General features: G+C 40.8%; 1 protein-coding gene across 1 annotated transcript in view; it reads left to right on the top strand.

The window, feature by feature from the left end:
* The window catches only part of LAMA1 (laminin subunit alpha 1), a 106,136-nt gene that overhangs the window by 78,570 nt on the left and 7,075 nt on the right, over nt 1-20,491 (top strand). Inside the window, exons 47-57 of the mRNA XM_087707255.1 lie at nt 1,336-1,486; nt 2,658-2,782; nt 3,912-4,062; nt 4,773-4,917; nt 5,881-6,022; nt 7,773-7,887; nt 8,082-8,252; nt 10,560-10,711; nt 11,580-11,765; nt 17,772-17,934; nt 19,284-19,396. Coding sequence (XP_087563381.1) covers nt 1,336-1,486; nt 2,658-2,782; nt 3,912-4,062; nt 4,773-4,917; nt 5,881-6,022; nt 7,773-7,887; nt 8,082-8,252; nt 10,560-10,711; nt 11,580-11,765; nt 17,772-17,934; nt 19,284-19,396 — 1,614 coding nt within the window. The remainder of the gene's footprint in view (nt 1-1,335; nt 1,487-2,657; nt 2,783-3,911; nt 4,063-4,772; nt 4,918-5,880; nt 6,023-7,772; nt 7,888-8,081; nt 8,253-10,559; nt 10,712-11,579; nt 11,766-17,771; nt 17,935-19,283; nt 19,397-20,491) is intronic.

The following is a 20,491-nucleotide window of genomic DNA, read 5'->3' as shown; positions in this document are numbered from 1 at the left end:
AAAAGGTAAGTTGTGTTGAGAATAAACAGCTATTAGCATTTTTAGAATAATAGTTTAATTTATCTGATAAAGGTATTTATCATAAGTTGATGTAAGAGATAAACAGATACAAACCAGAGATACATAGATACTATTAGTTTTATAATTCCAACAGCTAGTTAATACCAAATTTTTCAGCACATTCAACAATTTTAAATGTTGAAAGTGATGCCTTAAGCCTTTGTAAAATATAAAGTATGGTAATTGTTCTGCCTTTTAAAACCCCTCTTCATTCTCCTAAATGTTAAAACATATTGACTTGAGGAGCATGAAAGAATGCTGACAAGTCACACGTAATCACAGAACCTGACACAGACATAGATATTTTAAGGGCCTTGTGGCACAATAGTTAAGGTGTTGGACCATGAGACGGGGAAACCAAGACTCTTAATCATCCTCCGATAAGGAAGCTCACTGGGCCAATTTCCCTCTCTCAGCCCAGGAGCCTTCATTAAGGAGTTACACTAGAAGCAGGGAGATTGACAATGTAATCCCCTCTCAACCACAGAAAGGCACTCAAATGGCCTTTGAAACTTATGTAGCTTAATGCAAGTTGACTCCCAGGGACTTTATTAGCTGAAAAATATCACTATTATGTCAAGGCTGTGTCAGTTATATGAGATAGACCAGACTAAGAAGCATTCATTGTGCAGCTTATATTAGAACTACTGTATTAAAACTGCTTGTATTAGAACAGCTACAGTATCCTCTTGGAATTAAGAGGCAGAGGGGATGCTGTTTGAGGTGTTTTTGTAAATCATCTTCAAATCATTTTCTTGGCTAAAGCTGAAGCCTCATTTATACCAACAAATTTTCTTTCTGTCCTTCTCAACCATCCTGTAAATTCACTATAGCCTATTCACAGTTATACATATAACTCAAGCAAACTGTATACCCTGAAGTAGAAGAGTTTTCATACCTTGGTACAGAATCTGTAATTTTTTTAGGAAAAGGGAAGTCTGCGTAAATAAACTGAATTTAATGAATACGCTTAATTTTTGTTGTGGGGTTTAGAAGCTGTTGGACTAGTCCCATAGAACAACCTTGGACCAGTTGCTCGCTGTCTCTCAGTCCAATCTATTAACAGAGTTGTTGTAAGGAAAAGGATGAGGCAGTAGATACATTGCCTGGAGCTCCATTCTATAGGATGGGATATAAATAAAATCAATAAATAGCAACTTCTAAATGATAAGGCATTCAGAACAGTTGCCATGAACTATATAAATATTTGCATCTATGTGTAACACCAGTTGGCAGATTTAACTATTTTAGTTCCTTCATTATTCTTCTACGTAGGTTTGCGAAAACTGGCACTCTGAGTGTAGAGGAGACTAGTTCTCCTCAGAAGCCCGTCAGAAGAAGTGCCACGTCCCCTGGAACAGCCACTGTGCTAGATGTAAATCCATCAACTCTAATGTTCATTGGTGGACTTGGAGGACAAATCAAGGTGAAAGGTTTACTGTAATATATTGTGATAGTTCAGTTGGCAAATATTGAAGATGATTTCCTCTTCACTGTAATGAACCTGTAAGAACTATCAAGTATTCAGAAATGAAAAGGAAGACATCTATATGATTGGTTGCTTGTTCTTGTAAACCTGAGTGCTCTAAAAAACTGCCAGTGGCTATAATTTTAATGGGACACAGTGGCTCAGTAGCTAAGATGCTGAATTTGTCAATCAGGTCAGTAGTTCAGTGGTTTGAATCCCTAGCACCGCATAATGGGGTGAGCTCCCGTTACTTGCCCCAGCTTCTGTCAACCTAGCAGTTCAAAAGTACATAAAAATGCAAGGAGAAAAATAGGGACCACTTTAATGGGAAGGTAACAGCGCTCCATGCGCCCTTGGCATTTAATCATGTCGGCCACATGACCACAGAGACGTCTGGACAGCACTGACTCTTTGGCTTAGAAACGGAGAAGAGCACCACCCCCTAGCGTCTGGAACGACTAGCACATATGTGCGAGGGGAACTTTTATCTTTACCTATAATCTTAAGGTGAGAAACTTCACCATCTTTGTGGAATGGCATGAGGTGGGGGACAAATTCATGAAATTAATTTCAGTTCATCTCTTTTGGACATATGTCATGTTGTTGCACTCACACACAAAGGAGCAGAATTTGCAGTGTTGTGCTGCAATACTGACAAACCCAGCAAACCCCTGAGGATACCACCAGAGATAGGTAAAATTTATTACATATATGGGGATTAATGATATTAGTCAATATTAATCTGATTTGAATTAAATACCGTTGTCTCATTTTGCAGTGCGGACTATAGCATACTACTCAAATGCAGTAGAGTTTCTCAGTAGAGTTCATATAAAACATTGTTCTATTAACTGTTTTGGTTTTGCCCTTATACTAAATCACATTTGAATGAATATATATATATATATATATATATATATATATATGTATGTATGTATGTATGTATGTATGTATGTATGTATGTATGTATGTATAGACACACACACGCACACATACACACACACACACACACAGAGAGAGAGAAGGGAATAATAAATCAAACTATTTTTTCACTTACCTTTCTAACTATGTACCTGAAGGAATTTCAAAGCTTATTTTATTTACAGTAAACGTGTTCTGTATTCTATAGAAATCACCATCAATTAAAGTAACACATTTCAAAGGGTGCATTGGGGAGACATTCCTGAATGGCAGACCAGTGGGACTTTGGAATTTTATGGAAAGAGAAGGCAAGTGCACAGGATGCTTTGGAAGGTGAGAACTGAAAAGCAGCTGCTGATATCCATTTAATTTATTTATTTTGTGTATCGTCATTTCAGTCAATAGATAAAGGAATTTAATTTGGGGGCTACAAGTATCTAGGGTTTGAAAGGTATGCCTATATATGAATTGCTTGAGGCTTTTATAAATCTAATTAGGGTTTCCATGATCACTATGAAGCAACTTAAAAAATATGTGATCTTTAAAATTGTTTGGATCATCTACCACAATCCGTAAGTAAAGCATGCCATTTGATGGGGAATTCACCTGTTCAGAAGACAAGCAAATTTGTAGATAGGTTGTAAACGCATTGTACATTCAATTTTTTGGTGATTTTTTTTTTTTTTTTACAAATACCTCTGTACCATATTCCATTTTGGGTGCTTAATGGAATTTAATGTAGTTTTTCTGTTTTTAAATTGTTGTAATGATATATCTTGAAAATTACCGTATGGATTTTCTCCGATCTCAAAGATGATTCAGAGATAATTCTGTAAATGATCATTTTTATATCAAAACCAGTTTAAAAAAACGCTCGTAGCTGTATAAGTCTGTTTTAACCAGTAGAGGGAGATAGATGACTATTTTATAAATCTGTTTTGAAGAATACTAACATACTACAAACAAATGGAGTACTCTTCTTTAAATTGCTAAAGACACTATAGAAGGATTTATTATGTTGCTTTTTAAATGTGACTATTTTATTGATGTGGTTGAAATATTTCAAATTCATATATTGCCTTCTTTCCTGAAAAAGGAAAATAATATGTTAAAAAGTGTCATGAATATATTTAAACCAGTATTCAAAAGAAAAATCATTTCTACTGGTATATACTTTTAAACTGCCTTTAATTAATTTAATACAGTTTTACTAAAATTTAGATCTACATTAAATTACATCAAATTAATTTTGCCTGGATCCTTTGCACTATTTTTATTCCTAGGCTAAAAGAGCAGTTCAGCAATTTTACACATAGACTCAGTTGATGTCTATTTTGACTGTTGCTAAATTGGATTTTCATTGCAGGGTGTAGTAGCTAGAGTTCTGTGAGCAGAATGCATCTTGTTAAGAACTTAGTTATATCCTGCCAGTCTCAATCTTCCCTTTGTTTGTTCTCCCTAGCCCACAGTATGAAGATCCTTCATTTAATTTTGATGGCAGTGGATATTCAGTGGTGGAGAAAGCACTTCGCTCCACTGTGACCCAGATAATTGTATTTTTCAACACTTTTTCAACTAATGGACTCTTAGTATACCTGGCTTCCAATGGCACAGTAAGTCCCAATTGGGATAAATCCCAATTTATCAAAAAACATACAATAAGGTCCATAATCTACATTGGGGGTATTTTTTGATAAATAACTAAATAAAAATGAATAAATTAATCACTATGCCTAACAAGCTATTTATTTATTTATTAGATTTTTATCTTGCCTTTATTTCTTTATAAGTTATTCAAGGCAATGAACTTACTCCTTCGTCCTCCCCTTTATTTTCCCTATAATAACCCTGTGGGGTGGGGGAGTCTAAGAGAGAGTGACTGGCCCAAAGTTATCCTAACCCTAACCCTGCCTAATGCCTCCTTATAAGAATGAACTATCTGTGCAATGTGTTACATGCATAGCATTCTCATAAAAATGAGTGGGATTTGACTGTCCAATGATTTGGATGTTGTTGACCCAATGTGGACATCAATGAAGAATCAAGAATAAATTACATAAATTGTATTGTATGATAAATTTGATAAACCATTGTTGAATCTTTCATGACTTATAATACAGTTAGTAGCTTTTACTAAGTCTCAGCTCCTCATTTTTAGAATAGAATTAATAATACAGAATTTGCATCAAGATAATGTATGTAACGCATTCTGAGTTTTCAAATGAAATACAACTGTTAGAAGTTTCCAGGGTTATTTTACTTGTATAGTTGAATAGTTATAGCATTAAGTGTGGTGTATTTCCCTAACTTTTTTTTTCTGCAGAAGGATTTTTTGTCTCTGGAGCTTGTTGATGGCAGAATTAAAGTAACCGTTGAGCTTGGCTCAGGTCCACTTACACTTAAAACAGAAAACCGCTACAATAATGGAACATGGTATAAACTTTCATTCAGCCGAAACAAAAAGGAAGGTAAAATATGTTAGGTCAATCCAGATGTAGCTGAGTGTGTTTGTCCTTGACATTTATTTTAATTATAAAAGTTAAACCATGGGGCTATGAAAATTAGACACAATCCTTTTATTATTTTGAAGAATCAGGTACCACGTGGTCACTGAAATGGAAATGAATTGCCTTAAGAAGCACATAGCAGGACTGACTTGCTTCATCTATTTTTTCACTTCAAACAATGATTTCTGCATATACAAGAAAGTTTTGAAAATTAAAATGAACATGGGTTTTTTTGTTGCTTTTTGGTAGAAGTTTGATTTGAGTGGTTTATTCAAATACCATAATAGCAGTATCTGATTACAAGTCTGATGCACACTAAAAAAATCAACTGAAAATTCACAGAAGGAGAATTAGGATAATGCTTTTTAATGGATTCTGTATGAGCCTCTAGTATTTGGGAATTATCTTAATTGGATGAAAAAAACATCTTTGTATCAGTTTAATAATGAATGAGATATGGCTGAAAAAAGCAAGGCCTTTATATTCCACACTCAAGAGTTGGTTGGTTACCTTGAAGCAAAAAAAAAGCATTGAAGTTGTCACTTTTCTAACAATTACCTGATAATACTGAGAAGACCCTAGGTAGATATTAAATAATGTGCATTTTGTTAGCTGAAAACCATTTCCCCTAAAATAAACCTTCTTTGTACATATTTATAATACTTTCAATTGTTGAATAGCGAAGGGTAGATTGTTTTCTTGCTATTTTGTTTAAAGTGAAATTATGTGTTGAAAAGTATTGTCTGAAATATTATATGCTTCATATTTCTACTATATGAGAGTGGGGTTTAAATGAGCTTAATCACTAACAAGACAATGTATTGGTACTGTTACATTTTCTGCAATGTTTGTTTAAATAGAAATTCCTGAATTCTTACAAACTATTCTTATTTGCTTACCTTAGATATTCCTTTTATCTTTCAGGGATTTTGGCAGTCATGGATGCTTATAGCCTCAATTCTAAAGAAATCAAGCAAGGAGAATCCCCTGGTGTTGCCTCTGACCTGAATCGTTCTGATAAAGAGCCAATTTACATTGGAGGGTTACCACGATCAAGGACAGTAAGGTACAATTAACCATGCTCAAGGGAAATCCTTAAGAGTAGATTTCACAAAATGTTCTCAACCATTCTGTCCATGGAAAAACTAATTTCTTGAACCCAAAGGTGCTTTTTCAAGAGGCAACTGGACTTTGACATCTTGTTTCTCATCCAAGAAGCTTCTTCAGCTCTTCTCATCCAAAGGATGAAGAAGCTTCTTGGATGAGAAGCAATATGTCAAGTCCAGTTGCCTCTTGAAAAAGCACCTTTGGGACAGCAATGACCTGGATAACTGAGAATCTTCATAAACATCTAAGTTCTCAAAAGCAATAGAAGGACCAATCTCCACTGTTTGATACATGGGTGGGCACTGTACAAGAAAAAAACAACCAAGATAACAGATAGAGAAGCTTTTGCCTTGAGTCCAAGGACAGCATACCCAACCAGTCCTCCTTACTCCCTGCCAAACTTCTTTCTACTTTTCTCTTTTGTGTATGAAAGCAATTAAATCTCTGGCAGTACTAAATGGAGGTAGGGAAAGGAAGTCTCTGAGAAGACTGATAGGTCATGCTGAGGAGCAACATTTATCCCTAAAATTCCTCTAGGTTGTCATTTAACAAAAATCTGGAATTCTGAGCCAATCCAAATCTGTTAGGCATAATTCCAAGATAAATATTTTAGGCACATATTTTCAGTTTTGAGTGTACTCATATTGAAATTGCATATGGTCCTAAATATAGTGGATGTGATGCTGATAAAAACTGGTTACTCTCTTGCCCATTTCAGCAAGATATATAAAGTATATAAAACCCATTATACTGTTCGGGCCAAAATTATGTATATGACTGTCTTTTTTCATACAATCAATCTTAAGAGTTTTGGATATTTAGTAAGGCATTTCTTGCCTATCATAAATATGCTTAACGTTAACCATTATCTGTGGTTTTCTTCCATAGTGGTCTATAGAACAATTTTCTTTTGGAGTTGTGGAGGGTACCTTCTTTTTTCAGATTTTCTTGGAAATACGTACTTGCAAGACAGGATTTAAGTGATGGCTCTGAACAAAAAGTACCCATCATAATGTGAGGGATTTTTTTAAAAAAAAAATGCTTACCATCCTTCACTTTCATGTTTAATATGGAGCATACACTCACTGTTTTTCTTTTGATCAGAGATTTCTTAAGGCATGAGGAAAAAGAAAGTATAGAATGGAAATGAGATATCCATGCCATCTGATAGCTTTCATTTCTGTCTCTTTGTATTAAATTGAAAAGAGAGAATATAACAACGGTAATTGGCTGAGCACCTGCCACCCTGATTACATAGATCAAGGTTCCTCATTGGTTGAGAAACTAACTTTATTCAGCCACTCTCACTTCAAACCTTCCCTATAAACATGAGAAAATTGGAGATGGAGGAGGAGAGGAAGGACCATACTTTGTGGTTCATTTGCTTCCCTTCCCTGATACCTAAAGAGACTTCTCTTAGATTCCAACAACAACAAAAATTGCAAACACCTAATGACAGTTTTAGTCATCAAATTCATCATAGAAATTTAGAACACAAGGGTTGCCAATATCAAATGGAAAGAAAAGCTGCCTATTGTGTTTTGTATTTTTTTGAATTATTGTTATATTTTGTAATTGATGTAGTCTCTGGGTATTGTTGGAAAAGTGTTGATTTGTCAGAAGCTAATTGTGCAGTGACTCCATCCTGACTTTTATGAAGAATTTAGTATTTTGTTCAATTTTAACAGCTCAGTATTTTCCTTTATTAGGAAAGGGGTTCAAAGCAGAACCTTCGTGGGATGCATGAAGAACTTGGAAATATCCCGATCTACTTTTGACTTGCTTAAAAATTCATATGGTGTGAGAAAAGGCTGCATCCTAGAGGTAAGACATATTAAACATACTAACAGTTCTGTTCACTAGATTTAAGCTGTTTGCTACTGAGAAATGAATGAATAATACATGATGACTTTATAATGACCAGCATGTTGAGTGTTAAATAATCAAAAGCTTTGCTTTTATTTTTTGGGATTTAGAGTGATATATTTACTGGTTGTTCCTTTCCTTTTGCAATCTAGCCTATACGCAGGTCTAATATCTTACATAATGGTTACATTGAGTTGCCACCCAAACCCCTTTTGGTGGAATCTGAACTTATGGCTACTTTTGCTACAAAGAACTCCAGTGGAATCATTCTTGTAGGGCTTAGCAAAGGGGAAGCAAAACGAAGACGCAGGCAAGTCCATCTTGTGAGTACCCATCACCTTTAATTTTATGCTTTTAGTTATTTCTGGAATGGATCTTGACTAATCTCCAAAAGCGAAGCAGGGTCAGATTGAGGTAATATTTGCGCTGGAGACTACCAAAAATGCCAGGGCTGCTGTCTAGATTGGAAAAAAAATCACAGACCATCTGGGAAGAAGGCAGTGGCAAGCCCATTCTACATTATTGCCAAGAAATTACAAGCCTGTGAAGTCACTAGACCTTGAGTTCAGTTCAGAGGAAATACAGATGTTTATTATCAGATGTTAGATTAAAGGTTAGGGTGGCATAATAGAAATAAGGATGCTCTCATATGTGAGTGTTTCTGTTTGAATTCTTCAAATAAAATAGGGTTGATCAGCAAAATAAACATGTAAAGTTTGAGAACATTTTCAGACAATGAAGAGAACTTTCCGTTTTCTGTTAAAAATGGATTGAGTAGAAGAGTGCACATCCCTATGTCAAGCAGGTAGTCCTTGACTTACAGCCATTTGTTCAGTAACCTTTTGAAGTTAGAACGATCTCTACTGACTGGTTGCAGCATTCTGCAATCATGTTACTGTTGTTTGCAACTTCCCTGTGAACTTCAAAAAAGTCCAGTGGGGAAGCTAGCAGAAAATGTTACAAATTGCTGGTTTAAGTCTTCCCCACCCATGCTTTCTCACCAAGTCCCTCTGTGTCATACTGCACCACTCCTTTGTGCACCCCTACATTCCCATTCCCCATCATATCTTTGTACACCCTCCCTGTGCTTTCTGCATACCATCCCTGACCTTGTACACCCTCTCTGACCTATGCCCGAGCGGTGCTGGGTTTGGGATTCGTTGGCTCAGGGAGAATTGCCACCTCTGGTCTTGGATGGGGTGGCACTTCCCCAAACAGACCCTGGTCCAGGGTTCTCCTGCACTCACAACTCCTTTTCAAAGAGCAGATGGTGGTTGTGGCGAGGAGGGTTTTTGCGCAACTGCAGTTGCGCATCAGTTATGCTCTTTCCTGGACCAACAATCCCTACTCACAGTCACTCATGTCATAGTCACTTCTCATCTTGACTATTACAACGTGCTCTACATGGGGCTGCCCTTGAAGACCCTCTGGAAGTTCCAGTTGGTGCAAAATGCAACGGTCCACATGGTTTTGTGCAGACTTGGTGTGCACATGTATCACCTCTCCTGTGGGAGCTGCATTGACTGCCGATTTGCTTCTGGGTGCAATTCAAGGTGCTAGTTGTCACCTTTAAAGCCCTTCATGGCTTGGGACTAGATTATCTGAGGGACCGTCTCTTGCCAATCACATCTACCCAACCCATCAGAATGGGGAGGCAGGGAATGTTGCGGGTCCCATCCCCTAGGGAGATATACTTGGTGGGAGGGCCTTCTCCGTGGTGGCTCCCTCTCTCTGGAACATCATCCTCCCAGAGATTAGAATGGCCCTCACTCCAGTACTCTTCTGGAAGATGCTGAATACCTGGTTCTGCCAGTGGGCCTGGGGAAGCCAGAGTGGGACGGAGCCCATTAAACGTCTCATGTGAGGTTCTGTCACTGGGGTGGGGTGTGATTTTATTATATTAATTTATTATATGACTCTTATTCATTTTATTATTTTTATATAAGGTTTTGTATTCTGTAAGCCACCTTGAATTGCTATGTGCGAGTAGGCAGCAATATAAATTCCCTAAATAAATAAAAAAAGTATTATTGACCTACCACCTTATATAACGTCCCTGACACTTGCCACATTTTCCTTACCCTTACTGTGTTGCATCGTCTACTTTGGTTGTGGGAAACTGGCAGGAAGTTTCCTTTCTGAATGACAATGGGATTTGAAATAATAAAATAAAATTCCAAGGTAGAGGAGGAAGAAAGAGAGATGTCCTTTCCCTCTCCCTGTCCACATTTTAATATGCCTAGCAATATTGGAGTAAGGGATGCAGTGGCTCAGTGGCTAAGACACTGAACTTGTTGATCAGAAAGGTCGGCAGTTCAGTGGTTCAAATTCCTAGTGCCGCATAATGGAGCGAGCTTCTGTTACTTGTCCCAGCTTCTACCAATCTAGCAGTTCGAAAGCATGTAAAAATGCAAGTAGAAAAAATAGGAACCACCTTTGGTGGGAAGGTAACAGCATTTCATGTGCCTTTGATGTTTAGTCATGCTGGCAACATGACCATGGAGCGCTGGCTCTTCGGCTTTGAAACGGAGATGAGCACACACCCCTAGAGTCGGGAACAACTAGCACTTATGTGCATGGGAACCTTTACCTAGCAATAATGGAATTTGTTTTTTCCCTATTCCTTGTAGCCCTTTTTCTCCATCATGCTAGTGAATGGTCACTTGGCTGTGCAGGTCCTTGCTGGTGACCGAGCAACTGCAAAAAGGGTCCTGGTCAAGTCTACCAATGGAACTTACAGTGATGGAAACGAACATTCTGTTATCCTCACTCGGAATAAGAGGTACAAGCTGAAGTACTAATGTAATTACCACTTATGCTCTCTACTATGTTGTCTAAGGGACCAGCATTATTTCAGAAAAATAATCACAGTTATGTTTTCCTGTTGTTCAGTTTCCTGTGTTAATTATATTTTGTGTCCAGCTACAGATTAAAATGTGTGTGATTATTCCCTTTATAATTTGTAGATGCTTTGACTTCCAAAGGGAATGTTACCAAATATTTGTAGAACATAGAAATACATAATTAACTTTAAGATGTCTACAGTAAGAAGCCTTCAGGTCTTATGTATTTTTTTAAAAAAAGCCTACAAGAGAAATTAATTAGAAAATCATTAGAAAGTCTGATGTCTCACAGTAGCAAGCCTCCAAAACATGTTGGAGAACAAAATTATGCTCTAGTTATTTAGGGTGGATTATAAAATTTACTGTCAGAGTATTGCATAAATTCAAATCCAGAAGCACAGATAACTGATGCAGCAGGATTCATTAACTTCTTTATATACATAAGAATATATCAATAAATGTACAATACCAACAGGTGGCTCTTCCAAATAAACACAAGGCAGGATAGTTACAGGCAAACACAAGCAGTTAGTTTCATATCAGCAGACAAGCCCAGACAGACTGCTACTTTACTTCTCAGAGCAGCAGACTGCCTAAGTTTCTGTTTCAATTCTTTGCACAGACTCAGATCTGTTTAAGCTCCCATTGGCTGGCTTAGTTGCTATGACTATTCATTGGCTGACCTTGTTCCCATGTCTGTCTCAGTTATGAATATTTTAACATTTTCTTGATTTCTCTTCCTGGAAATTATTCTCTTGAAAAAATTATTACTCTCTCTGTTTTCTCCCTGCTTCTTTTGCTGCCCAGAATAATAAATGTACAAGTGGATGATAGTAAACCTGAAGAAATTAGACTTGGACTAATGGCAGAAAGCAGACCAATTAATATATCAAAGCTCTTCATTGGTGGAATTCCTGCTGGAGAAAGCATTTCTGGATTAATAATCATGGATTCTTTCTATGGTTGTATAGCTAATGTGATATTTAACACAGAGTAAGTTAAAATTATTTTCCATGCCTGGGAAATTTCTTATTTAACCTTATACTGTAGTATATATATCTATGGAGATTCATGTTAGTCCTCGCGCGTACGACTGACAGCCAGCAACAACCAGGCCGTGCCTGATTGGCTAAGGTGCGGCTGGCTGAGAACGGGCTGTCAGACGTGCGCCTATTGGCCTCCCTGCTTGACAGCTCCATATAAATAGCTGTCAAGCAGGGCGGAGTCCCAATCTACCGCTAACCTGTCTACTATTTGGTTCAGTTTGAATAAACATTGTTAGTTTACCTCAGGAGCCTCCTGCCTCGTTCTTCCTTGGTCCACTTCACTGGCGATGAGGATGGGATCCACAGGCCCTGATTTAACAGCCTAGGACAGAGACAGAGAATTCGTTGTTTTTTTTTGTCTCTCTCACGCTGCTGAGAAGACTTAGCCGCTTGAGCCATGGCTGCTATGCCTCCCTTCGCTCCTTTTGGAACCACCGGCGAGTCGTGGGCTGGGTTCCTGGAGTGCTTCGAGTGTTTTCTGATAACGAACAACAGGCAGGGATACTCACAGGCACACAAGTGCAGTTTTTTTCTTAGTGCCTGCGGTCCCAAAATGTTCGGCACGGCCTGCGCTTTTGTGGCTCCGAGGCCAGTTTACGAGCTTGGCTGGGACGAGATAATGGCCGGGCTGAAGAACCACTACGCCCCTACCCGTTTCAAGATCGCTCACCAGTATGCCTTTCGGCAATGTGTTCAAAAAGAGACTGAGTCTGTAAGCCAGTTCCTCCAGTCCCTCAGAACTGCGGCGATTCAATGTGAATTTCCAGACTTAGATGACAACCTCGCCGAGCAATTCGTGTGTGGAGTGCGGGACATCCAGCTTAAGTGGCGGCTCCTGACGAAGGCTGACATCACCCTGCCGCAAGCCATGGACGAGGCAAGGGCAGCGAAGCTGTCCAAGCAATCTACTGCTGAGATGGCCAGATTCCTGCCTTCGCCTGCGCACCGGGCTTGACGAGCTGGTGCCTCTGCCTGACCCTGATATGGAGGACCAGGTCGATCACCTGAGGGCCATCCCTAGACAACAGCCGCAGGCACTGACCTGCTCTGCTGCAGCAGCGGCTGCTTGCCTAGGTTGCAGAGGCAACCATGCCCGGGCATCCTGCCCCTTTAAAGTGTCTGTGTGCCGCCCCTGTAACAAGAAGAGGCACCTAATGCAAGTGTGCCAGGCCACCCTGCCGTTACCTCCACAGCCCAAAGTCCCTCTGCTGTCCTATGACCAACCTGCACCACCGCGGAGCCAGCAACCCCGCCGTCAGCAGCGCCAGCGTGATGACTGCTTTGCCATTGACAAGAACCTCCCTGCCACCCCTGCAGAGTCGGTCAGCCAGGCGACGGCCAGCTCTAAAAAGATAACTCTGTCCCTCCTCATTGAGGGGTCGCCTTGCACGATGGAGGTGGACTCAGGGTCCTCCTGTTCCCTCCTCTCATGGGCAATCTTTTCCTGGCTCTGCCCTGGCATCCCAAAGTCCCAGCTGTCTCCATCGGACACTGTTCTATGGGACTACCAGGGGACTCAGATTCCTACCCTGGGTTGCTATGTGGTGCGGGTGGAGTATGGGGGCGTGGTTTGCTGCCTGCCTGTTCTGGTGGTCCAGAAGCCTCTGCCGGCTTTGCTGGGCCTGGATTGTTCTCCCCATTAGGCCTCTCCCTCTCTGGGGTGCACCTCACGGCGGACATGCCCCCTGGCATCAAAGACGTCCTGGCGGATTACGCCGACGATTTTGATGGTAAGCTAGGGGAGTACAAGGGGACCCCTATCTCCCTCAACCTAGACCCCCAGGTTGCCCCTATTAGGCTGAAGGCCTGCAGGGTGCCTTTTGCCTTGAGGCCCAAGGTGGATGCGGAACTTGACAAGCTGTTGGCGCAGGGTGTCCTGGAACCCGTCGACCACTCATGATGGGAGACCCCAATAGTCAAGGCCGATGGGTCCATCAGGATCTGCACCGACTACAAGTCTACCATCAACCTTGGCCTCCAGGCAAACCCCTATCCAGTCCCTATGGTGTAGCAGCTGCTCCATTCCTTGGGACAGGGCTGCACCTTTGCCAAAGTGGACATGGCGCAGGCCTACCAGCAGCTCCTGGTGGATGATGATGCGGCGGCCACTCAGACCATCGTCACCCACCGTAGGGCCTTTCGTTGTCGCTACCTCCAATTCGGCTGACGTCCTGATCGCTGCTACCAGCCGCTCAGAGCTCATCGAAGTACTTCCTTGACCGGTTTAGGGGCGCAGGTCTCAAATTGAAGCGCAGCAAATGCTCCTTTGCTGTACCTAAGGTGGAATTCCTGGGCTTCATGATTGATGCCAAGGGAATCCACCCTACACCCTCTAAAGTCACTGCCATCTGGAATGCCCCTGCACCCACCTCCAAGGCGGAGCTGCAAGCGTTCCTTGGCCTTTTAAATTTTTAGGTGCCTTTCTTGCCGCACAAGGCAACACTAGCCGAGCCACTGCATCGGTTGCTTGACCGATCCATGGCCTGGTGCTGGGGTAGCTGCGAAGTGCATGCGTTCACGGCTGTCAAAGCCATGCTGACGTCAGAGACAGTCTTAGTCTAATACAGTGACAAGATGCCACTGACATTGGCATGTGATGCCTTCCCTGTCGGTCTGGGGGCTGTTCTGAGCCATGTCCTCCCAAATGGCTCAGAAGCCTCCGTGGCTTTTTATTCCTGGACACGCTCCTCGGCTGAGAGGAACTACAGCCAGATTGACAATGAGGCTCTGGCTGCGGTGTCAAAAATTCCACGACTATCTTTACTCTCTACACTGACCACCAGCCTCTCCTTGGGCTTCTGGCTGGTGACAGGCCCATCCATCCCATCCTGTCTCCCAGGATGACCTGCTGGACGGAGTTTCTTGCAGTGTATTCATATACGCTGAGATACCGTCCTGGCAAGCAGCTGGGGCATGCCGATACCCTTAGCCGTTGCCCACTTCCCTGCGCTGACCCACAGCCAGTCCCTTGCCTCTTGGTCCTGTCCATTGCGGACCTGGACCTTCCTCTGTCAGCCACTGACGTGGCAGCCCACTCTGAAGCTGACGCTGTCCTCTCGCAAGTCATGGCATGCGTCCTGAGGGGCTGGCCTACAGGAGGCGTCTCTCAGGAGTTCTGCCCCTTTAAGTTGGAGCTGTCCCTGCAGTGTGGGTGCCTATTGTGGGGCATTCCTCTCTCCCTCCGCCACCAGGTTCTCTCTCATCTCCATGCGGAGCACCCGGGGGTTGCACGCATGAAGGCGCTTGCCCGGAGTTATGTCTGGTGGCCCCGCTTGGATGACAAGACTGAGAACTGGGTGGGGAGGTGTGTGCCCTGCCAAGTGTCCCATCCTGCTCTCCCCTCCACCTCCCCCCGGCATGGGAGTTGCCCAGGGGGCCTTGGTCCTGTCTGCACCTCGATTTTGCGGGTCCCTTCCATGGCCAGATGTTCCTGGTGGTCATGGATGCGTACTCTCGATGGGTGAAGTTGGTGCTCATGTCATCCACCACAGCCGAGAGTACGGTGCGGGCCTTGCGGTGCCTCTTTGCCATACATGGCTTGCTGGACGTCATAGTGTCCGACAATGGCCCGCAATTCTCATCCACAATGTTCCAGGAATTCCTGGCTGCTCAAGGGATCCACCACGCACCAGTCGCCCTTACTATCTGGCCAGCAATGGCCGGGTGGAGAGGGTGGTCTGGTTGGCCATGGAGGCTTTGGGCTTCATGGACCGTGGCGACTGGCCAGCAAGAGTGGCTGCTTACCTTATGAGCCGTCATTCCACTCCTTGCCCCATCACCAGAAAAGTGCCGCGGAGCTACTGATGGGCCGGTGCCTGTGGACTACCCTGGATAAATTGCACTCTCTCTATTCAGGGAATCAGCCTCGCAACCTGGGGGCCCCTTCCCACTCCTTTGGGGTGGGGGACCTGGTCTGGGCCAGAAGCTACTCAGGGGATCCTCGGTGGGTGCCTGCCACCTTCACTGAAATAACTGGTCCCTGTTCCTATAGAGTACACCTACCAGATGGCACTGAGTGGTGGCACCATGTGGACCAACTAAGGCGCCGCCACCCTCCAGAGGCCTCGACTCAATCCGACCCGCAGAGGCCGACCACCGTCGCCCAGAAGCCAACCTCAGGCCCGCCGCTGCTCACAACCTCCGTTCCACATGAGGCTTTCCCAAGTCAGGCCTCTCCTGCCCAGTTACCATTTCCCGGCAACCTCATGCACCGCCTCAACCCGACCTCGCATTCCCCAGTTCGTTCCTCCTAGGCCTTCCACCACCAGGCCTTCCCAAACCATTCGCCGCATACCGGCAAGTTTGTCTGTTCAGGCCGCGCCCCCGCCGCCCGGCCTACCTTTTCCGGGTATTCCGCCCTCCGGACTAGGCCTTTGTGATGTCACCCAGAGCTCCACTCCCTCCGGGGAGGAGCTGCAACAGGGACATCTTACCTCTCCGGTGCCACCTCCTGAACTGAGGCGTTCAGGGTGTGTCCACCGCCGTCCCACCTATCTTCGTAGTACGCATGTGCCATGTTCCCGCATGCGCCCTCACTAGGGGGGGAAGACGTGTTAGTCCTCGTGCGTACGACTGACAGCCAGCAACAGCCAAGCCACACCAGTTTGAATAAACGCTGTTAGCTTACCTCAGGAGCCTCCTGCCTCGTTCTTCCTCGGTCCACTTCAATTCTCAGTCATCTTGGTTGTCCCAAAGGTGCTTTTTCCAAAAGGCAATTGAATTTTCATGGTTTTTTTCCTATGAAAATTCTTTGCTTCTCATCCTAGAAGCTTCTTTAGTTATAAAGAATATATACTTAATATAAGTCATTTAATTATCTAATGGACAAAAAGTTACATTATTTTTTTTTAAAAAAAAACCTTTACTTTGATTTTACTATACTATCTTCATAGTGGAAAAGGATTCTTTTATCGGAGGGCATCATTTACTCTTTTTACCATGATATGATAGTTCTGCATTTTTTTTAATCGGAATGTCTCCTCTGCCAAATGTCAGAGAAGCTTAAACCACTTCACAGGCATGGAAGAATCCAGAAACTCTGATTCAATGTTTTATGTAGAAAAGCCAAGAACCCATTATTAAAGAATTCCAAATATTGCTGAGTATCAAGTGCCAGTCTATTTATAGTGAAACAGTGTTTAAATTCTTGTTTCTTTTTTTCCTGTCTAAAATGCAATTGGCTGGCTGGCCCCTTCTTTTAGACAGGAGGTCTGATTTCCATGTATTTTGCTTTATTAATGGACAGATTTGGTTTTAAATTGTTCTCCTTTGTCCATATATAGAACTGATTTTCACACCAAATATATCTGATTTTATTAGTTGTTCAGTGGGATAGGAAGGAATGTCATGCTTAGTTGGATAATTTTTGGTCTACAGATATTGAGACTGTAACTATTGACTACAATAGAAGATGTCACTTATATGGAACATAATAGCAAATAGAGTAGAATATATCTTTATTACGATCATAGATCAGCAATAGACATCACTTTTTACAATGTATTAAAAAATGTAGTACTGATATTAATAGTGTATAATAACACCCCTATTAAAATACATGTTCTCAAACTGTTAAGGTCACTCCCTAGTTTACGTGGGTGAAAAGCTGATAAGTATGTGAGTAAATATAATGTTCCAAAAAGTTGTTAGAGATATCTCCAAAAAATTGGTGCAAGTTGATAGCTATAATTCTGTTTTTTTCTTGTGGACATTGCAGCAACACCATGATAGAAAGTAAGATCCATAGATATATAACATGGAAATCATGAAATTCCACAGTGTTGGAGTAAACATGATAATTCTTTAGAATTTCACATCAAAGATATGTGAGAAAAGTAGTTGGTACTTGATAAATATTTTTACATTCTTAGTTTTCAGCTTATGCCTGAAAAATAATTCATGTTTCTTTGGGCTTGTTTCTTCTTTCCTCCCTTCCTTTAAAAAAAAAATACAGATTTCTGGATTTCACCACTGCAGTAAGGTATGAAGGTGTTGATATGGACAGCTGCTTTCATTCAGAAACATCTAAGCCTGCTATTCAACCAGTAGACTTTGAAATCCGATCTGAAACGCAGATGCTGCCAAGTTCTCTAAAGTCTTTTTCACAGACTAAGGAAGTATGTTATGATGGTTATATATGTGGTTATGATCATAATTAAGCAAAATTCAGTAGGAAAGGCTTTTTTTTCTATTTTCCAATTTCAATTTCATAATTCACTTCTTCGCCATAGGTAAATCATAAAGCCACCACTTTGTAATGGGTTCTTTTAACTATGCCCCAATTTGGTGACTTCAAGACACAAAAGAGTTAACAACAACACAAGTGCCTAGACAACACATACAAGCACACATAGTACTCACATACTATTACTCACTATTCTCCATTATTCATTCTTCTCCACTATTGCTCATGTATCTTGTGAGTACTGCTAGGGGAAAAAAAGCTTTCTCACTGCTTTCTGCTACTTTAGGCTACTTTACTTCAATACAAACCTCACATATCTCTCCCCCCCATCCCCACCCCTCATTGTTTCACAATAAACCTTTTATAGGAAGCTTTGCTGTACTGCTACTGGTGAGAGAGCTTAAAGAGAAGGAAAGAAAACAGCACAGGTGCTGGCAATTTTCTGGGCAGCCTGCTCTCTCACAGGGCAATTTATTAAATACATGGGAAAGTAATCCTATTAACCATATTGAATTAACTCATTTACTTTTCATTAAATATACACATAAATAAAATCAATTTTACTTTATTTTTTATTTGGTGTTTAGTCATGTCTGATTTCTGAATATTAGTGTGTGTTTTTGCAACTGTAGTACTGGATCAATAAGTATATAAATTTAAATATGTATAATTTCAATTATGTGTCATTGTAATCATAATAAAAATGATAGAAGCTGTACTCAGTTCTGCTGCAGATTGTCTTAAATGTAGGTATGGTTTTACTTTTAAACTTGAGGCTATTTCACAAATTCAGTTCTTTTGATCATCAAAATGAGGAAGTACCACTGTGCTGCTCTCTAACCTAGTCTCCTACAAAAACACTGGAGCATAATTTCCTGATTTCAAATTAGCATGGCTTATTACTGGAATTGAAGGAAGCAAGAGAACTATTTTTGTGTAGTGGTTAAGACACCAGGCTATATACTAGGAGACTGAATTCTAGTTCCGCTTTAGGTTTGAAAGCTGACTGGGTAATGTAGGGACAGTCCTTCTTTCTGTCGGTGAGTTCAACCTACCTCATAGGAAAGACATGAAAATGGCCCTTTTTTCTTAAAAGAATAAAAAATAAAACTACCAAAGTTGCCTGAGCAGATGAGAATCAGGCTTGTGTTGTCTTGGATTCTGACAATTTGAACATGAAATTTGCATGAAGTTTGGGGTGACATCAATATTTAATAAAACAAGAGAATGAGTATTGGATGGAGAATTTCATTTCATTTACCTCATTTATTCTGTTTACAGAAACAGTGTGCAAAAAGGGGAGAGCTGAAGTACATTTCCAATGCCCATCAGTTTGGCGTTAACAAAAACAGTCATTTAATGTTACTTTTCAATCAGTCTACAGTAAGAAAAAAGTAGGTATATCTTAAATTATTGTACAGAATTGCTATATGTGAGATAGAATATTATTCCAATGTGCAGCTAGAAAACATTAAGTTAAGGGATAACAATTTAGAGTACTTAGACAATATGTGGCACTGTTAAATTCCATTCGTTCCTGTATGGTTATCTATAGCCACATAACAAGTATCTATTTTTCATTCATTTATTAAAATGGTTTTCCTGCTCCTACATCTATATACAGTAGTTTTCTGAATATTAAAGATTGGGGCTTGTGCAGACCCTGAAAATAACCACAATTGTTCCTTGTCAGTCATATGTAAAATAGATGTTATATAAACTAGGTAAAACTAGCATTAAATGCTTCATTTAAAAACAGCCAAAAAAGTTCACTGATCTTTCTCATAGCTTTTTTAAAAATAATTTCCCATTTCAATAGACAAAGTTTTAAAGTGCAAATTGGAATATTGTGCAGTTTGCTATAACTCATTTTCCTTAGTTTCTGCCTATACTATTTTCTTTCCAATGGATTTCTTCATGGGTAATAGCTTCCTAGAATTTCTGTATTATTCTACAATAATTATTCGTGTACTATACTATTCTCAGAAACCTTCAGAAAATGAAAGCATGTTTCATTTATAACTACTCTAGTTAATGTTAGGGGAATTTCCCATTAGAGGGAACTAGAAACCAGTGGAGAGTTACCAGTATTATCTGTGATGCCACTCCAGAGGATTTGCCAAGTTTCCAGAATAGCAAGGGTGATATTATTTAAGAAGGATCACAGAATATTTGAATCAAATATCCTTGCAGGATCTACTTTCATTAAGATGGTGAAAGTAGTCTTCAATCATTATTCCATAAACTCTGCCCTCTTCATATTTGTTTGTAGTATAATAGGCCACACAATAAAATGAAGGGCAACAACACAGCACAACTTTCATCAATTGGTTTATCTTACTTCCTTGTGAATGCCTCTCTCTGAACATAGCAGTAACAATAGCACTTAGATTTATATAACACTTTATAGTGCTTTAAAGCCCTCTCTAAGCAGTTTACAGAGTCAATCTGGGATCCCATTTTACCGACCTGGGAAGAATTGATGAAAG

Source organism: Thamnophis sirtalis, unplaced genomic scaffold, assembly GCF_051295495.1.
Source record: "Thamnophis sirtalis isolate CommonGarterSnake01/CBP01778 unplaced genomic scaffold, rThaSir2_p1.2 scaffold_2, whole genome shotgun sequence".
In the NCBI taxonomy this organism is placed as follows: domain Eukaryota; kingdom Metazoa; phylum Chordata; class Lepidosauria; order Squamata; family Natricidae; genus Thamnophis; species Thamnophis sirtalis.
The sequence above is the reverse complement of the archived record's forward strand: the minus strand, read 5'-3'. Positions and strand labels throughout refer to the sequence as shown.